General features: G+C 43.3%; 1 protein-coding gene and 1 long non-coding RNA gene across 4 annotated transcripts in view; one reads left to right on the top strand and one right to left on the bottom strand.

Annotated features, from left to right (window-relative positions):
- Positions 1-1,232: 1,232 nt before the first annotated feature.
- LOC144278491 (uncharacterized) lies at positions 1,233-11,216 on the bottom strand. 2 transcript variants are annotated; one of them, XR_013348592.1, is made up of 3 exons: positions 10,935-11,216; positions 4,586-4,759; positions 1,233-2,614 (listed from the first exon to the last, which is right to left on the bottom strand). It is a non-coding gene; the product is annotated as an uncharacterized LOC144278491 (long non-coding RNA). The 2 variants fall into 2 exon arrangements; XR_013348591.1 differs by having other exon boundaries at positions 10,939-11,216.
- A 112-nt stretch (positions 11,217-11,328) lies between these two features.
- The window catches only part of TBCEL (tubulin folding cofactor E like), a 32,156-nt gene continuing 24,405 nt past the window's right edge, over positions 11,329-19,079 (top strand). Inside the window, exons 1-2 of one of the 2 annotated variants that reach the window (XM_077839664.1) lie at positions 11,329-11,374; positions 14,764-14,876. In XM_077839664.1, the coding sequence (XP_077695790.1) occupies positions 14,873-14,876 (4 nt within the window). In that variant the 5' untranslated portion in view covers positions 11,329-11,374; positions 14,764-14,872. Of the gene's footprint in view, positions 11,375-11,530; positions 12,053-14,763; positions 14,877-19,079 lie in introns of those variants that run through there. The other variant, XM_077839663.1, reaches the window with a different exon arrangement.

Raw genomic sequence — 19,079 nt, 5'->3', positions numbered from 1 at the left:
AAATAGGTTCCTGGGAAAAGGGAAGGAAAGAGCTTTGATTCATTGATGCAGCTGGCTGGTGAGTTGGTTTGCTGGGGTATGTGAGAAAGGAGAAACAGAGGCAGGGTTCAACACTGAGTTTAAGGAAACCATGTTATATGTTGCCTATGAGAATAGGAAAAAATGCCTGTTCAAAGAGGCAAACCACAGCTAACTGGATTTGGATCTCTTTGTCCCTAACTAATTACCTATAATATCCCACTTGTCCTTCCTATCCCTTCTAACAGGACATTTGGGCCCAACTGCCAGCAGGTGTAAAATTGGCATAGTTCTATTGACTTCAGGGGAAATAGGGATGTGGTTGTACATTTAAAGGCCTGATACTAAATTCACATTGGTGTAAATCAAGAGTAACTCCATAGAAGCAAGTAGAGTTATGCTGATACAATAGTAGCATAAATAAGATCAGAATTGGGCCCTAAATCTGCAAAAATTCTAAACCAGATTTTAAATAGAGATCTAAAAGAAAAATTGGGGAGAACCATGATACCCGAAAGTTCAGTGTCTTATACATTCCCTTCCAAAGATGCTGCTGCTGTACTGGGAAAAGTCTAAATGCTGGAGGGCATAATTTGTAAATTAAAGGAGAAGCTGGAACTTGAACAGAGTTTGTAAAGGAGAAGATAAATGTGCACAAATGCCTGCTGAGTAGAATATAAAGAACCCAAAGTGCCAGAAATCCCATTATGATTTGATGGCCACAAACTGATTGAAAACACACACCTGAAAGCAGTAGTGATGAATTCAGCAAAAGTAGGCTCCTCTGATACTCGATGCAATGGTGAGAAATTCAGTCTCTTATCAGTTGGATCAGTACAATGGATACAACTCAGATATTTTTCAGGAAGGAATGCACTCCATTCCAGCTGAATTAATACTCCCTTTTACAGCAAATAATATTGCACCTTTGGGATAAAAGTACTTCACAAACTGTAGGCAGGGACCAGCTGAAACCCCATTAATGTGCAGCTGCTTCTCAGGTGGAACCTGGCAGCCATTTAACAGTGTAAAGTGCAACTTAAAACCAGCTTCCAAAAAGGTCCGCTAAAGAGAGATCAATAATAAAAGGGAAGGAAGCTAACTTTATTAGCCCAATAGTCTCCTCTTCATATTCCAGCACTGTGGTTATCAACAGAGCTATCAATCCTCTAAGACCCAAATGTCACTGGCCAGCTTTAAGACAGACACAGTCATGTTTGTGATTATATATTTTCTAGATATGTTTTCATATCACACATCAAATACTGAACCATTTGTTTCAAAACAAACATTGTTATCACTGTGACAAATAACAGCTTGGATTAGTAAAACTGAAAAGATTTAATATTTACTTTTTGCACTATTTACGTTATTTGGCATTCCCTTTTTCTCAGTTGGATCGAGGAGAATAGGCTAGTCAGTTTCACTTTTGTTTCTGGTCAGTTCTATTTTCCAGTTCTCATGCACTAGGGTTGCAATGGAATGTTTGCTTAAAGGTGCTCACTGGAATTTAAAGGTACTAACAATGGAATCATTTCTAACAGGCTTAGATTTTTGTTAATGAGCTGCTAGCATTCTTAAATAGGCAAATCCTCAGATGCTATAAATCAGTAGGGACTTCAAGGGAGTTATGTTCAAGGGATTTACACCAGCTAGGGATCTAGACAAACTGTGTACTATAGACACAAACTGAAGTGCAGCACAGAGAGGGTTTAATACCCTATATGTGCCAGATCCTCCACTCATGTAAACAGCACAGCTCCATAGACATCAGTCAAGCTACACTGATTTATACCAGTTGATGATCTGGCCCTGTATCTCTGCAGCTCTGTTTGGCCCCCCAACAATTCATGTCGCTTTAGACCCCAAAGAGAGAACACTTCCTATCTCACATCAGCCCTTCCCTAGGGCCCAGGTAATGTTGATAAGTTTAGTCCTTTGACTTTCTTCAGGCTTAGTTCTCGCTGAACTGAGATTTGATGTAATTTATTTCTAAGCCTAAAGCAAATGCAAATGAGCATGGAAAAAATACTTCTCTTATTCCCAGGTGAGCGTTAAGATGACTGATTTGTCTGCCAAAAACCTATTGTTCTTCCAGAGTCTACAGTAAACAGCCCGAGGATCACAGGAGATGCTCTGATTATTGCTTGCAGGATTAAACCAGGACTAGATGAACACACAGCTTCCAGTTTTATTCCTGCGCCACTTATCAGCCATGACAGGCTTAGTCTGTAGGCAGCCTAAATGGAGGTCAGAGCGTAGTAAGGACCCTGAAATCCAGAGTGACACTGCTAAGTGCCTCTGTACTAAGGATCAAGTGTCAATACAACTCACTCTCGCATTAAGAGGGTCTGTTTGTTGGTAATTTCAGATTGCACGGAGCTGGGCAGATATGTGTGTGAATGTAATGCAGATTTCTATACCAAATTCTAATCAAAAGTAACAGTTGAGGTTTCTTAGGACTTGGCTACATGGGGAAGTTGACGAGCCCAGCTGGAGCAGAATAGCTATTGCACTATAGTTATTCCACTAATGGCTCCACGTGGATACACTATTCTGGAATAATTACTCTGCTGGATTCTCTCCTTTCCCAAACCTGTGGGACAAAAGAGCATGAGTTAATACTGACTAAATCAGATTTAGCTTCCTTCTCTATGCTATGTAAATTATCAGTCACCTTCCCTGCCCACCACCACTTCTCCCTTCCATTGCCTGAAGGGACAGGGCAGCAGTGTTTTCTGAAGCCTCTGGCGGTGCTGCTCTACCAGAGCTATCACCAAGGGACTGAATGGAGCTCGGGGCCAGGAGACAATATAGGGGCACAGCCTTTGCAGAGACAGCCCTGGATCCTAGTGACTCCCCCATGTTCTGTAAATTATAAACCCCAGTTACTACCAACCCACACAAGCAGCCCCTGGGCAAGATCCCATCCCTCATTAGAGCCCCTTTGCGCCACTCTGGAGGCAGAATGGTGAGGATTGCTCCCTTGCGGAACTTTTGCAGCATGCCCCCCCCGCAGTACCCACCACCACCACCAGTATTGGGGAGAGGCCAGGGATGTCATAGGACAGGAGGGGGAGCATCTGGGATAATCCAGCTATTTTGAATTAGAGAACAGACCATGGGTGGCTGGGGGGAAGTAGTTGTAAATTAATCTAGCTCCAGAGGCTACTCTAATTTAGGCCAGAGACTTAAAGCTGGTCCCTGGAACAGCCCAGAATCCCAGACATGCAAAACTGTGAAACTCAAACACTCATGCACACACTGGGCTGGACTCCCCGTGAGGCACCATGTAGTATTCGGCCTGTTGTCTTTAAATCAAATCTGATGTTACCAGTCTATCAGCACTGCACATGACCTGTCTGTTGGGAACACCTTTGACCTACATGGACAAATCACAATGTCAAAGGGACCTATCCAAAGATGGAGGGCCACAGCATGCCACAATACCTCAGTACTGTGTCCTTGGCCACTCAGCCTGTCCTTGCTTTTGCATATGGTTATTTTGTTTACAGAGCACAAAGTAACCACATGGTTAAAGCAGGGGATTGGGACTCCTGCTGACTTGCTGTGGGACTTGGCGCAATTCCCTAGACCTCTCTGTGCCTCAATTTTCCCACAAGTAAAATGGGGAAGATTATCGCTACTATGAAGAAAGAGGATCATGCAGTGGTTAGGGCACTAGCTGGAACTTGGGAGAGTTGGGGATTCAATTTCTTGATCTGCCACTGACTCCCTGTGAGACCCTGAGCAAATCCTTTAGCCTTTCTGTGCCTCAGTTTCCCATCTGTATAATGGGGATAATAGCACTGCCCTGTGAGGACAAATACATTAAAGACTGTGAGACACTCAGATACTAGGGCGATGGGGACCAGATAAGTGCTGTAGATTGATATATGGGAGTGAGGGGAGGCATGTTGTGAGGCTTCATTCATTTGCATTTGCAAAGGGCTTTGAAAGCTTTGGATGAAAGGTGCTGGAGAATTGCCATGTGTTAGCAAATAATAATTGCTTCAACATAAGGAAAGCTGAAATCCTATCAATAGGCCAACATCTTTCCAAGGGCCAGATCCTATGTACTTCCCTTTCCAAGATCAGGGAGAGCTACAGAGCTCGTGATTTTTCCTCCCAACTCCGAAAGAAGCCATACTCTAGCAGGGCTGGCAAAGGAAGGCCCAGCCAGTTCCGTGCCTGGAGCCTCATCACCTGTTCCCCTCTAGCTAGGTCCGTAGATGCTTTGGGTTAAGGTTCAGAAAGCTGACACTATCCCATGCCACTTGTGCTCTTGACTGTCAGACCCTGTGATGTGACGAGCAGCTGACAGCGGATTCTTTCTTGGCTGCTCCTTGTATTCCATTCTGGGCAGAGAATGAGCTAGAATCAGGTCTCCGCAAACTGTGCGGAGGACAGATAGTGCTGGCTCCTCTTTGGAGAATTACAGACAATCCCCCAGCTTACCAAAGGAGTTATTCACCCCTTAGGAGGGTCTAAGTAGGCTGCACCAGGGACCCTTCTCAGCTTGGTGAGGACTCTTAGCATAATCTGTACCCATGCTTGCCTTTCATACCTGCTGTGTTTCACAGGTGCGTTGTTATGTGGCAGGAGTCCAGAGTTTGCTGAGCTGATTTGTATGCTAATGCCCACGGTGCCCTCTCAGGTATCTCTTAGTGCTGCTGGTGTCTGCGCTCTGGGAGCTGAATGGAAGGTCTGCCATTGCTTGTGGGTGCAGAGAGCTTTTTTCCTATAGAGGATACAAGGAAGGTATTTCTCAGTCGTGGCCTCAGCACTGTTCTGAGTGGGGATACATTGTAATGCTAATACACTAGGCAGCTCACTTGGTGGGGCACACATACTCAGGGATCATGGCACTCATACTCAGGGATCATGGCACTCAGATTAACACCTTTTGGTCCCCCACATTCACTGCTATGTCTAGTAACAAAACTCCTCACTCAGATTGCACTTTACAAGTGAAATACTGGCCCCATTGAAGTCAACAGCAGTTTCGCTGTTTCAAAATGCTGTACAGACATTATCTCAGTAATCCTAGGTAAGTATCATTAGCCCCTTTTTACACATGAGGCACAGAAACATGAAGTGGCTTGCCAATTCTGCGCAACACGTCAGCAGCACAGCTGGGGTTAGAACCCCGAATTCTGCACTCTAACCAGTAGGCTGCATTGCCTCCATATCGCTGATTACCATTTGCTCAGATTGGCTTTGGTGCCAGTTGCATTGTTTTTGCACTGTACAGACATTTATGCTTTGGAACCTTAGCACTTGGTGCTAGGCCCTGTACAAACATAATGAGGTCCTAGTCTGTGACTGGGACTCTGAGGCATTATGGTAATACAATTAAGAATAGTATCTCAGAAACACCTGCTTTTTTTGTGCTGTAACCTGACAACAGAAGTGAGCTGGGACATTCCGACAGTCCCTTGATCCGTTTGTTATGTATTCCTATTTTTATTAAACTGTACCAAAAAAACCAGCCCACCTAAAGTGTTCTGGGCTCCCTTGTCTATCTTGTAAAAACACACAGATAAATTAACAGACCCATCAATTATACCAGATCAGACGAAATCAAATAACCCAGAGACAGCATAAATATAACAAACATTCATCAGCTTCCCTGTGCAATCCCTGCCAGAGTCTCAAACCATCACTGCCCTATTCAGGGACTTTGGGATTTTTTCACCTTCTTCTACAGTATGGGGTGTGGATCACTTGCTGGGATCATCTGGGCATGACTCACTTAATCAATATTCTGCCTCTCCAGGGTCCTTGGACATTTGGTGACACCTTGGTCACTCCTGTTGTCTGCCAGGGGCACACAACAATTTAGTCCCCTGAGGACTGAAATGCTTTGATTTAACAAATGTCCTTGGGCTCAATATAAAGGTATCTGGGTGAAATTTAATAGTCTATGATATACAAGTGGTCAGATTATAGAATCTAATGATCCCTTCTGGCCTTAAACTGTATAAAACTCTTAAATATCAGGTAGCTGATGGTAAGTTAGACCTTGCAGTGTGCCTGGAAGCTCAGCTGTTTATTCCCTGTCTGGGTGAGAGGTCGGACGAGGTAATATCTTTTATTGGACCAACTTTGTATGGCTTGAAAGCTTGTCTCTCTCTCCAACAGAAGTTGGTCCAATAAAAATATCTCACCCACCTTGTCTCTCTAATATCCTGGGACCAACATGGCTACAGCTACACTGCATATTTGCTGAGTAAAATTAATCTGCTGTGTAAATAGACAGCACAAGACTTTTGCACGTTTCAGGGAATTACCTGAAAAGCTCTCCCCTTTAGCTGTTAATGGTTAGCCAGGACAGCAGGAAAAATCTTAAACAAAAGGGTTAAAGTCCATTTCGTCCCATGATCATCTCAAGGTGAGTTCAGAAACCAACCAAAAACTAGCAGAAATGTGCGGCTATTTATTGATTTGTTTTTTTATTTTGCAATCTGATTTTGTTAAATCAAAAGTGAATCAAGTGTTATCTGTGGGCTGGTGATATTATACTTAAATGATTATAGTCTAGTGATGCCTACTAGAAAAGTAGCATGAGAGTGCATTAGTCCTGGATAACTTACAAAGACCCACAAAATGATTCATGAAGCTCTTATGTGAAATCTGAGGTCATTGTGAATTGTGACTTTAAATTAATGGTTTAGTGAGAAGCTGCTTTGAGCTGATCAGTTGGGGATAGCGGTAAGTGAAGTTGGATTTTAAAGTTATTAGATAAATATCTGAGAGCTACCAATGCTGTGCATTTATATTATAGCATCACATTTTAAAAGGCTCAGGGCCCTCAAAATCTCCACGTATGTCTACACTGCATCTGACAGCGAGCCCCAGAGCCTGGGTCCACAGATCGGTGCTAGCTGGACGCATGCTAAAAATAATTGTGTAGACGGTGCTCTGAAGCGCCCCCACCCCAAAGTTATAGAACCCAGGCTCCAGCCTGAGCTTCATCATCTGTACTGCTATTTTTAGCGTGCCAGCACAAGCCCCACTACCACAAGTCAGCGGCTTTGTGCTGGGAGATTCACGCTTAGATGCAGAACAGACATACCCATACTGATGTTAATGGAAGTGGAGGGCCTTAGTATCTCTCAGGATCGGGCTCTGCTGCTGCTCTAGAGCTCAAATTCGGATGGTATGTCTAACGGGATTTTCACCTTTAGCTCCCTTCTTAATCCCCAGCTGAAATGAAAGTTCTCCTCTCAACGCTTATTAAAACTCCAAATTTATTTCTCATTATTAAAATTATGAAATTGGCCAAAATTGTTTAAATTAAGTGAAAGGAAGAGAGATGTGTGAGAAAACTGAAGTCTCTCTGAGGATCTGAAGAATAATCCCCAAGAGTGAAGGAAGATGTGGTTGTCAAACCAATAAGCAAATGGATGTAAAAGCTAAAAAAATAAGAAGTAAAAAGCCACAGATGTTTAAATTTTTGCCAAACATGAAAAAATAAAACTAATGAATCATTTCAATATTTAGATGATGATTTGGAGGCAGCAGCATCCAGCAGATATTAAACTCGTACTGGCTCTGCCACTGACTCCCTGTGTGACCTTGAGCAACTCACCTCACCTCTCCATGCCTCAGTTTCTCCATCTGTAAATTTGGGATAATGAGACCTACCAACTTTTCTGAAATGTGTTTGGATCCATAGATTTAAAGGTGTTAACTATTATTTTTATTAGCTAGGAATGTGGATAGGGCACCCAAATACTACTGAAAATCAATGGGGCTTGGGTGCCTCATTCCCATATGTCCCAACCATTCTTATTACGTGAAATTAAATATGGTACAGTAGAGTTGGGCATAAGCCATGGGATATGAATCTTGAGCCAAACTTTCTCTGGGTTTGGGGATGTTTGCATCCAGGGTACTAGTTCCTCTTTAAAATGTGTCAGAATAATGAAATAAGGATTAAACTCGTCTTTCACCCAGCATGATTTATTATTCATGAATAGTGCAGGACTAATGCCCTATTGAGTGAAGCCTACTGTCCATTCACAAAATAGCTACATTACAGGTAAGCAGCAGTACATCTTTCCCCCACATTTTCCCACCAACAGGGTCCTCAACCATTAGAGGAAATGTGAAGAGGTGAATTTAGTTCCCATAACCTATTTGGTCCTTGAGCTCTCTGCTGAGACTGTCAGCGAAGGGGTGCACTTAGTGGCGGGTGTGGTTTTGTGATGTGGATACCTGTTTATTACGTACTGGATTGGAACCCACCAAACTCTTTTCACGTGGACCATGAGACAGCCAACAGATAAGCACTTTCAATCACAACCAGGTTAGGCTAAATTCAGACTGGCAGCCACAGGTGAAAGACTATATCCCATTACCAATTCTCTGAGTTATGTAGTCCCCATTAAAGCAGACTTGTATTTAGCCATGGGAGTGCACTGGTCATAATCTCACACTCACAGTATTGACCCAGTAGAGGTCAACAAGGAAATCTATTATGTCCAGTTGAATCTGTAACTCTAGAACGCAGCAATTAAAATGAATTTGGTATCAAAATGCCATCTGATGGCACAAGTTATGAGCTAAGGTACATTCTTACTCTTTGTGTACTAGTGACTGAATAGCTTAGGTACCTTGTGCAAAAACATGAGGGTTGTTAGAAGAAGACTGCATATTCTGAATGCATCTGGGTTCTTTCTCTTATGAAAACAGATGAGGAGGCGGGAAGCAAAGAAAACAGAGACAAAGCACTCTCAGGAATGTATAAAAGGAAGCAAATATTCCATTCAGAGGAATGTAGATAAGTGTTTCTTCTCTGTTAAAGAGAAAACCAGCCCTGTGAAAGCTGTGTGTATATTTTGGAGTGTTGATAGTGTGGCTTCTAACACTGCATATTGCCATGGTAACAAATCCACGGCTCTGACTTCATGGGTATGACACACACCTAAACTTCAGGGTGACACTGGGGATACAAGATGTGAAAGCACAGGCCCATACTGTGACAGCAACTGTGGTAACTGACCAGACACTGACAGGGTAGGAACCTTTTGTAACCCTGAATGAGGACAAGTGACCGGGACCAGGAAATTGATATATTTCTTACCAGACTTTTTTTATTACAGTTGCAAACCCAATATTCTAGTTTAAAAGCCTTCCTGTATGAATGAAGGCCCAGCAACCAGCAGAGGTGGGGAATCAGAGAAAGAGGCTGAACCAAAGAGTGGCAGTAGGCAGGACCAGTTCTGAACTAACTTAATGCAGCTCTTAACCTTGTAACTGGTACCTAGATGCTATGTTGACAACTACTGTTACAGCAGAGTGCTCTGAAAATGCTCAGGCTTGGGCTCGTTGTGATCTCTGGTGTGGAGTTTCACTGTGGAGGCAACTGCTGATATTGCTCTGTCCCAAGAGTTTTGCCCTCGGCTCAATAAGTTGTTTATTACTTGCATTACACCAACAGCATGGAATGTGCTTTAGTTAGGTAGGATGACAAAGCTACTATCCCAAAGAGCTCACAATAGATCTGATATAATTAGCTGGCCCCCATCACTGCAATATCTGAGTGCCGCACGTCTTTAATGTATTTGCCCTCACAATAACCCTCCAAAGAAGGGAAGTGGTATTATCCTCATTTTACTAACAGAGAAACAGGCACAGAGAAACTAAATGACTTCCTCAAAGTCACACAGGAAGTCTGTGGTAGAGATGTGGGTTTCTCACAGCCCAGGTTAGCGCTGTACACGCTCGACTGGCCTTCCTTCCATCCATCTAGATAGCATCCATAATGATACTATTGTGTTCAGTTGTCTTGATGGGCTGTGGATAGGTGCCTATTTGTAAAAGTAGTATTCTGCTGGTGATGCTGGAGAGGTACAGAGCTGCTAATGCCTCGTGGAAAGATTTTAACCCATTTAATTTCACCATCCTTGATGTAACCCTACTGACAAATTTCCTCCAATGATGACTTGTAGCAGAGGTGAAATCCCTCATTTTAGACAGTTTCTTTTTCTTATCGTCTAGTATCACTGAGGATGTTTGTGGGAAATCAGGAAGATTTGTTGCCAGGCAAGTTTATCCAGTGCTGCTGCTTTATCCTCCACGTGTCTTATCATACTCCCTTGTGACATCATGGCCAGTCACATGCAGAGAGGAGCCATGACCGAGGGATTAAGCAGCAGAAACAGACAAACTTGTAAATGATGGCTGGGCTTTCCTGCAAGCCTCCGTAAGTATTAGGTGAAAAGTGGGGTGGAAAGGCAGTGCGGTATTTAAAATAGGACCTTTATCCAAACTGCCTGTGGATTAGGTTTCAGATCTGTGGAACAAAAATCCACCCTGTCACTCTTTTTTGCCCTTTTATATCATCCCTCATTTGTATTTTTTTTTCTAAATTTGGAATACAATATCGATGATAGCAGTAACTTTTTCTCCATAGAATACTTTTTTCCGTTTCCTGGGGCAACAGCAGCACTGTATTGTATGGTTGTATTTACAGCAGGACATATCTGTATTGGTTATAGATGGGTGTGAGTTGCACAATTTGGGTCTGGAGCTAAGCTTCCCTTAGCTAAGGGGGTTCAGATCCCAGGCTCTGTTTTGGCCCCGTCTGCAGCATGCCCACAGAGCTTTTTCAAATAATTTTCCAAAGAAGGAGTATGATGATGCAAAGCCACAGCCTCATGCTATCACGTCACGGCCCGACAAGGCAACGTGAGTGCAGGATGGGATGTCCCTGCATTATGCCATGCTGATGGGATGCCCCCTGCCTGTTGTCACCCTGGTGCAGCACGAAGACAGTGATGTCAGTGTGAGGATTAAGGTTGCCAGCATTGCATTTCAAACATAAAGGACTCTTCTCTCAGCACCCCTCCTCCAAATATTATCATCAGCAATAACACTAGCAATAATGAATAATAAGCAGCACTCACCTACCTGCGCCAAGGGTATCTCTTGCTGCTTTTTTGCAGCGCTCAGCTTGTTGGGCAGAGATGATGCAACACAGCATCTTGGGGTCTCCCTCCCTGTCATTCTATGACGTCACCCCCGTGTGACTGTGATGTCATGAGGTGTGAAGTCACTGCAGCCCTGTGATGCTGCCCCATTCACTGGCCAGGGGGGGAGTCTGGGCTGCGGGACCTCCAGGCCCGGGGAGCGCAATGCATGCCGGACTAAGCTGACTGGCTCCAGCTAGGCCCCGAAGCCTCACCGTCTCCATGGTAACCGCCCTGTTATCCCCCTTCCCCACCCGCACCTTGCTCACGTGACCCGCGCAGCTGGCGCTCACGTGATGTTTGGTTGCCGAGAAGCTGTTTCCGGGTCAGGCCTCAGTGCAGGACGCGGCGTCAGGGCGGGGGAAGAGCGGGGCCGGGTGAGAGCCGGGGGCGAGGGCGGGAAGCCGGGGCCTGCGCGTCCCAACCCCCACCCCCCGGGGCGGGGGGGGGAGCAGGAATGGGGGGGGCCTCTCAGGGTCCCGCCGGGCGCCCATGGCGCTGGGGCTCTGAGTGGCCGAGCCGTCCAGGGCCTCCTCGCAGCGGGCGGGGGCTGCTCTGCCCTGGCCCAGGGCACTGCGCCCCGGGTGTCCCCTGGGCTCCTGAGAGGTGGGGGGAAGGGCACTGGCTGCACAAGGGGTCGCTGCCCCCCGGTCCTCAGGCGGGCTGAGTGCTTGCTGCACCCTGGGTGCGGTGGCCCTGATGGGGTGGGGGTAGGGGGAATGCGGAGTGACTCTGGATCCCTCAGCTCTTCGGGCGATTCCTGACTCTGGTGAAGGCCGGGCCCGAGGGGCCTGGGTGATTGGTGAGAGAAACAGAGGGAAGGCTTTTCTTCGGACCGTCTGTGGAACTAGCCTTGAATGCCCGGTTGCACCTGGAGAGTTCAGATATAAGCCAGTTTCATTTAGATGCATCTTTGATTCCCCTCCACCACCCCCACCCCCCCCCCCGGAGGCTGAGCATCACTAGTCAAGTGCATGAATGTCCTAGATATTGGCTTATTTTCACTACATCATGGAGGAGAAAAAGTGATGCGTGTGATTTTAAAAAAAAAAAAGGTATAAGGTTCAGTTAAACTCCGCTATGTACTAACTTTTTACTGGTTTTGGCTGTACCTAATATGTGCTGTAATCATCTGCACTTCTCCCACCTTAGAATCAGAAATGTAGGACAGGAAGGAACCTCGAAAGGTTATCTAGTCCCTTTCCTGCACCCCCTTCACTGAGGCAGGATTAAGTATATCTGGGCCATCCCTGACAGGTGTTTGTCTAACTAGTTCATAAAACCCCCAAAAGGGTGTGAATTCCACCACTTCCCTTGGTAACCTCTTTCAGCAACAAGCTTTTTAAGTATAGCAATAGTTTATCTTAATATCCAACCTACATCTCCTTTGCTGCAAACTAAGGTGACTACTTGTTCTACCCTCGGTGGACACAGAGGAAAAAGTGATCACCATTCTCTTTATAACAACCTTTTATGTATTTGAAAACTCAGCTTTCAGTTAAACTACACATGCCCATTTCTTTCAACTTTTCCTCATGGGTCATGTTTCTAAACCTCTTATCACTTTCGTTGTGCTCTTCTGCACACTCTCCAATTTGTCCACATCTTCCTTAAAGCACCAAACTGGACATGGTACTCCAACTGGGGCCTCACCAGCACTGATTAGAGTGGAACAGTTACCTGCTGTGTCTTAATTATGATACTCTTGTTAATACATCTCAGAATGACATTTGCCTTTTCCCCCCACAACAGCATCACACTGTAGACTCTCATTCAATTTGTGATCCAATATAACCGCTGGATCTTCTTCTGTCATACTGCTGTTATTTCCTACGATATTTTATCTTTGTGCATTTGAGTTTTCCATCTGAAGTGTAGAACTTTGCATTTGTCATTACTGAATATCATCTTATTGATTTCAGACCAATTCTCCAGTTTATCAAAATAAATTTGAATTTTAATCTTGTCTTAGAAAGTGCTTGCAAATCCTCCCACCTTGGTGTCATCTGCAAGCTTTATAAACATACTCTCCACTCCTTCATCCAAATTGCTAATGAAAGAATTAAATAGTGCCAGACAGGACAGATCTCTGAAGGGCCCCACTTGATATAACTTGCCAGTTTTACAGTGAACTGTGATAGCTACTCGGTCTTTCAACCATTTATCACCCACCTTATACTAATTTCATCTAGACCATTTTTCCCTAGGTTACTTCTAAGAATTTCATGTGGGACTGCACCAAGAGCCTTACTGAAGTCCATATATATATATATGTCCCCTCTACTGCTTTTCCCCTATCCACTAGGCTGGTTACACAGGCAAAAGAGGAAATTACATTGGCTTGACACGATTTGTTCTTGACAAATCCATGTTGGCTGCTATTATCGTGTTTTTGTTCTCTAAGTGTGAACAACTTGCTTGTTACTCCCTCCCTCCAAAGATTTCAATATACTTTATAACATTTAACTAAAGAAACCTTTCAGTACCCTTTTCCCCACACTGAAATGCAAGCACATCTAGGGTGGAACTAGGCATCTGTTTCACAGCACAGAGCAACACTATACAACAGTCTAGGACAGGAAGTGAGGAATATCTTGTCCAGTTGGTACGGCATGAGGGTTTATGGTTTTCTGTTAACCACGGAAGCATTATTCTACTCAGGTTCTTGTTCCCAGTCCCTCACCGTAGTGTCTGAGTCCCTTCCAGAAGCATGTTAAGTGTTATGACTAGCATCTGTCACATGGTTCTTTTCTTTCTCCCAGTAGTATTAACCATTTCAGATAGATGGTTCAGTGTTCAGATGTGTCTTAGCAACTCCTAAGAAAACCCTCATAACAATGAGTAGGAGTTATTGTTTATGCAATATTTTAAAGGTCTTGAAAAATAACTTTCGCCAGTATTTCATGGGAGATGCACATCCTAACTTCATTAAGCAAAGAGCATGTTCTGTTGAATTCATCCCTTTTAAAAACAGTATTTTTTATGTCCCTGTGCGTGTCAAAATGCATTATTGTTTAGGTGAAAGACTGGTTTGGCTCTGCTCTGGTGGAGTCTTGCTGCTATTGGAACTTCATTAAAGTTGACCTCTGTGTGCCTTAGATCGCTGGAAATGAAAGCATAAAATTCTGATATACATTTTGCTTCCCTTGGTTTGTCTCTTTTATATTTCATTGGCTGGGATGAGTCAGTTTCAGTCTGGTTACTAGTCGGTTTCACTTTCTGGTTCTCTTACACTTAGCATATAGTTGGTTGAATTCACAACACTTTAGAGAAAGGTTTAAATCCAGAAAAACACTTTTCATTGACATTTTTAAAATATCATGGGTACCTTTCCAGAGTAGGTTTTGTAGTTATTTCCACATTAACACTTAGATCCAAAATTAAGAATTTTTTTAAAACTAGTTGACGCCCCTTTAATCAGCTGTGTAAAAATGCTCACAGTGCAAATTATCATATTGTGCCATTGTATGTGTGAGACATGCTTTGAAATACCATATGCTGTTCTTGCATTTTCTGTTAACCCTTTATTATTAACCCTGAATATTTTGCCATATTGATGCATACTTGCATGGTAGAACAGTGATGCAGCTTTGGAAAAGCAAAATGCATCTAGAATAATTATGACTAGTGTTAACTGTTCAGGAAGGGAATTGGGAAAGTTACTCAGACCCTAAGCTTGCTGTCCTCTGGAGACAAAATTGGTTTGCTAAGCTAAAAATTCAATATGAAATATTTTTTAAATTATTTCTGACATTTTCTTTTCCAGTGTTTGTATTGAGGTGTCTTTCTCATGTGGAATTTACCAACCGATGTTAGCTCAGTGCACGAACAGCGGTGGAGTTGACTAAAAAGCCAAGTAAAGGAGAGAGCGCTTTATGGGTGAGTGAGTTTCTTTTGTTTAAAAACTTTAAAATTTTAAAAGTTCCAACACAGAAGGTCTGAGTGCATGTTTGGAAGCAAATAGCTGTCTCTTCTGTGTAACTGAGCTACAACTGTATGTTAAGATCAGGGCATTTCAGCCCAAAGCCTTGATCGTTAGCAAGTATCATCCCTGCAGCATATTGTGCATTTCAACATGAAATGTTTGTTTTATGAGAGAGGGACCCTTCCTTGAGTGTTGCCATTCACAAACGCTACACATTGCATCACTCAAATGAAGCTGCCTCGGGGGAAGGAGTGTGCGCCAAATGGGTGATCAGCCCCATGTGACGATAGAGTACTTAAAAGAAAAAGGGGCTTAGGACAAAATGGCAAACTCTTACAAAAATGCCATGGCGGCTTTGATGTCCACACACATGGAATTTCAGCAGAAGATACTTTCATTCCCATTATGTGTTGTGTTGTGTTGTACTATGTTGGAAAATTATTTCCAGAGAGTATTATCAGTTATGCTGATAATATGCTGGAAGGGCATAACGAGTGGGGTCCCTCAGGGTTCGGTTCTGGGTCCGGTTCTGTTCAATATCTTCATCAATGATTTAGATAATGACATAGAGAGTACACTTATAAAGTTTGCGGACGATACCAAGCTGGGAAGGGTTGCAAGTGCTTTGGAGGATAGGATTAAAATTCAAAATGATCTGGACAAACTGGAGAAATGGTCTGAAGTAAATAGGATGAAATTCAATAAGGACATGCAAAGTACTCCACTTAGGAACAAACAATCAGTTGCACACATACAAATGGGAAATGACTGCCTAGGAAGGAGTACTGTGGAAAGGAATCTGGGAGTCATAGTGGATCACAAGCTAAATGTGAGTCAACAGCGTAACGCTGTTGCAAAAAAAGCAAAGATCATTCTGGGATGTATTAGCAGGAGTATTGTAAGCAAGACACGAGAAGTAATTCTTCCGCTCTACTCCACGCTGATTAGGCCACAGCTGGAGTATTGTGTCAAGTTCTGGGCACTACATTTCAGGAAAGATGTGCACAAATTGGAGAGAGCCCAGAGAAGAGCAACAAAAATGATGAAAGGTCTAGAAAACATGACACATGAGGGAAGATTGAAAAAATTGGGTTTGTTTAGTCTGGAGAAGAGAAGACTTGAGAGGGAACATAAATTTTCAAGTACATAAAAGTTTGTTACAAGGAGGAGGGAGAAAAATTCTTCTTAACTTCTGAGGATAGGACAAGAAGCGATGGGCTTAAATTGCAGCAAGGGCGGTTTAGGTTGGACATTAGGAAAAACTTCCTGTCAGAGTGGTTAAGCACTGGAATAAATTGCCTAGGGAAGTGGTGGAATCTCTATCACTGGGGATTTTTAAGAGCACATTGGACAAACGCCTGTCAGGGATAGTCTAGATAATACTTAGTCCTGCCTTGAGTGCAGGGGATTGGAGTAGATGACCTCTGGAGGTCCCTTTCAGTTCTATGATTCTGTGTAGCACAGGGCTTTTGAATCCCTACCTACCAAGCATAACTTATCTTTTATAGAATGTTGGTGGTAGGTTTAGGTCATCTCACTGCTTATGATATTTAATTCCTTTGTGATAGAGGTACTTCAACAGCTTGTGACCGGAGATAAATCATCCAAGAAAAAGCAAAGTCACGGTCTCCAAGCAGATCATTAACAGCAGAGGGAAATCTATGCAGCAGATGTTTTCCTCTTCCTTTCATAATCTGCCATCCGTTTCCACCTATAGTGGATCTAAGGAAGAGTTAATTGCAGCAGGGAGGGGACATGAACACAGTCTTCTGGTTAGGTAGAGGGAAGGCAGATTCTTGGAGCCGTCAGATTGATGAAGAGAAATGTACAAGCTTGAGTTGACCTTTCTGTTGGTAATAGAAAATATTTCATTATTTATACCTTCCTTGGAAAACTCAGACACCAGTGGCCCAATTTTGACCTCATTTATGCTTGTTCGACTGCATTTCATGGAATTTAGGAGCATAATTTTAGGCAGCTTTTGTACGATAGGATTTTTTTTTCGGGGGAACTTTATAGCCCTGGTCCTGCAAACATAATAATAACACCTAGTCCTTATTGTTTTTCATTAATAGATCTGAAAATGCTTTACAAAGGAGCTCATTATAATTTCTCCATTTTTTTTTTACAATTAGGGAAACTGAGGCACAGGAAGGTGAAGTGACTTGCCCAAGTTCTTCCAGAGGCAGAGCCAGGATAGAACCCAGATCTCCTGAGTTCTGTTCCAGTGCTCTAAATGCTAGATCACAGTGTCTTGACTTGATGTATCAAGTTGACTTTAGGCAGTGCCATATTCTTGGTTTGATTTGCCTTCTTCAGCAATTGAAACAGCTGGCTAATTGTTTTTTGGTTAAGTTTAGCCGCAGTGAAAACTTGCAGTTGCTCAGCTTTTTCCTCACCCTGCATGCCGTTATGCGAAGCATTTGCAGACTCTTTGAAAGGATGGGATGGCAGTGTTTCTTTTAAAAAGACAAAGTCCTGAAACAAACAGGATGTCCTCAGAGACTTTAGAGAGGAAAATAATCCTTAGCACTTCTGTATTGTTCAACATCTTCAAAGCGCTAAGTCACTGTAGACTTGTGCCCTGGGCTGTTAAAATCACTAGTCTTTCTGGATTTCTCCTCAACCCAGATACCTTGCAGGCTACATTTTAGGATGCAGGGGCTGTATTAAGCCCTTGTGCTGTGCAGTTCGCTTGACTTGATGAAACACTATTTCTTTTTATCATAAATATGAAATGTTCCTACCTCTGGGTAGGAAATTAGGACAGATGAGCTAACTTCTTTCTGGGGCACATGTAGAATGGCAGTCACCATAGTATCTAGGCACTGAGTAACTGCCAGCCGACATTTGATACTATTTTGTAAAGGTCAGCAAACCACAATACACAAAGCCCTTTGATTTGGCATATAAAAGAGCCTCTGCTTTGTAATTTCCATGTTACCTCGCTTCATGTGGTGCAAAAGTACCCAAGTGAGATGCATCTTCGAAATACATTAGGGAGCTGCAAAATTGAACTGGCAAGATTTTTTTTTTTTATGGCTGGCCAAGCAATTTCTTCATGTGTTTGTGCTATTGATTCATGGCACAGTCTTAACATCCTCATCAAAAGCCTGTATCTTTCCATCCTTTCTCCATGCCTGGGTAGCAGTCCCAGTTTAACACCTTTGGAAATGGTCAGCTGAAAAAGGCTGATCTTTTTCACCCTAAACTTGCTGTGAATGAGGCACTGTTGTCTATGATGATGGGCTCCCTAGACAAACCTAAGATAAATAGTTTGAGTTAGAACCTGTACCCTGCAGTTCTGATCTAAGCTATGCCAGAGTCCTGTGACTGTGAGCAAGTCACACACCTCTCTGCCTTAGCTTCCCCATCTGCAAAATGGAGATAACGCTTACCTTGCCTTACAAGAGCATCATGAGGATTCATTAATGTTTGTAAAGTACTCTGCAATCCTGTGGGGAAATGAGCTATGTAGGTGCAAGATATTGTTATGATGACAATGGCAGCTCAGTTGTAATTTAGGATTTTATAGGTTTGTTGTGGGTATAGTTGTATTAATCCCTCTGGAATTCTAACTCCTGTGTCTTGTGTGCTTAAATAATAGCAATGTGTTGTTTCTCTGGGTGTGTAATAACTATCTTATGTGGACTAATGATTATAATATTTACCTAGCGCCATTCATTCTGACACATCCCAATGATTTTTGCGAACTATATGCACATGGCATCACTGAAATGCAGCCACTTCTGGGGTGGAGCATGTCAGACAGCATGCTGCATAACTTTGGGGTTGGGGATTTTAGCCAACGACTCTGAGATGAATCTTTAAATTAAGTTCCATGGGATCGTAAATGTCCATGCAGAGCAGGCAGGATTTTAATTTTTATGGTCTTGTTTAAAACATCCCTGCACAGTAAACTTCGTGGAACTCAGTGTTATCCCCTTCGAGGTGATGAAGGGCTGAGTTGACTCTGTCAGGATTCAAACCTGTTGGTCCAGGGAGTCTAGGAAGCGTTCACAGTTACTGATAAGATCAGTAAGCAGCCCATTTCTGCTGTGGGTCACTGTCTTGAGGAAGTACCTGGTAGTATTTCAGGGTGCTTGTGGGTGGAAGAGTAAAATATACGGTGGTATACTCTGTTTACTGCCAAGCTG

Source organism: Eretmochelys imbricata, chromosome 22 (assembly GCF_965152235.1).
Source record: "Eretmochelys imbricata isolate rEreImb1 chromosome 22, rEreImb1.hap1, whole genome shotgun sequence".
NCBI lineage: Eukaryota > Metazoa > Chordata > Testudines > Cheloniidae > Eretmochelys > Eretmochelys imbricata.
The sequence above is the reverse complement of the archived record's forward strand: the minus strand, read 5'-3'. Positions and strand labels throughout refer to the sequence as shown.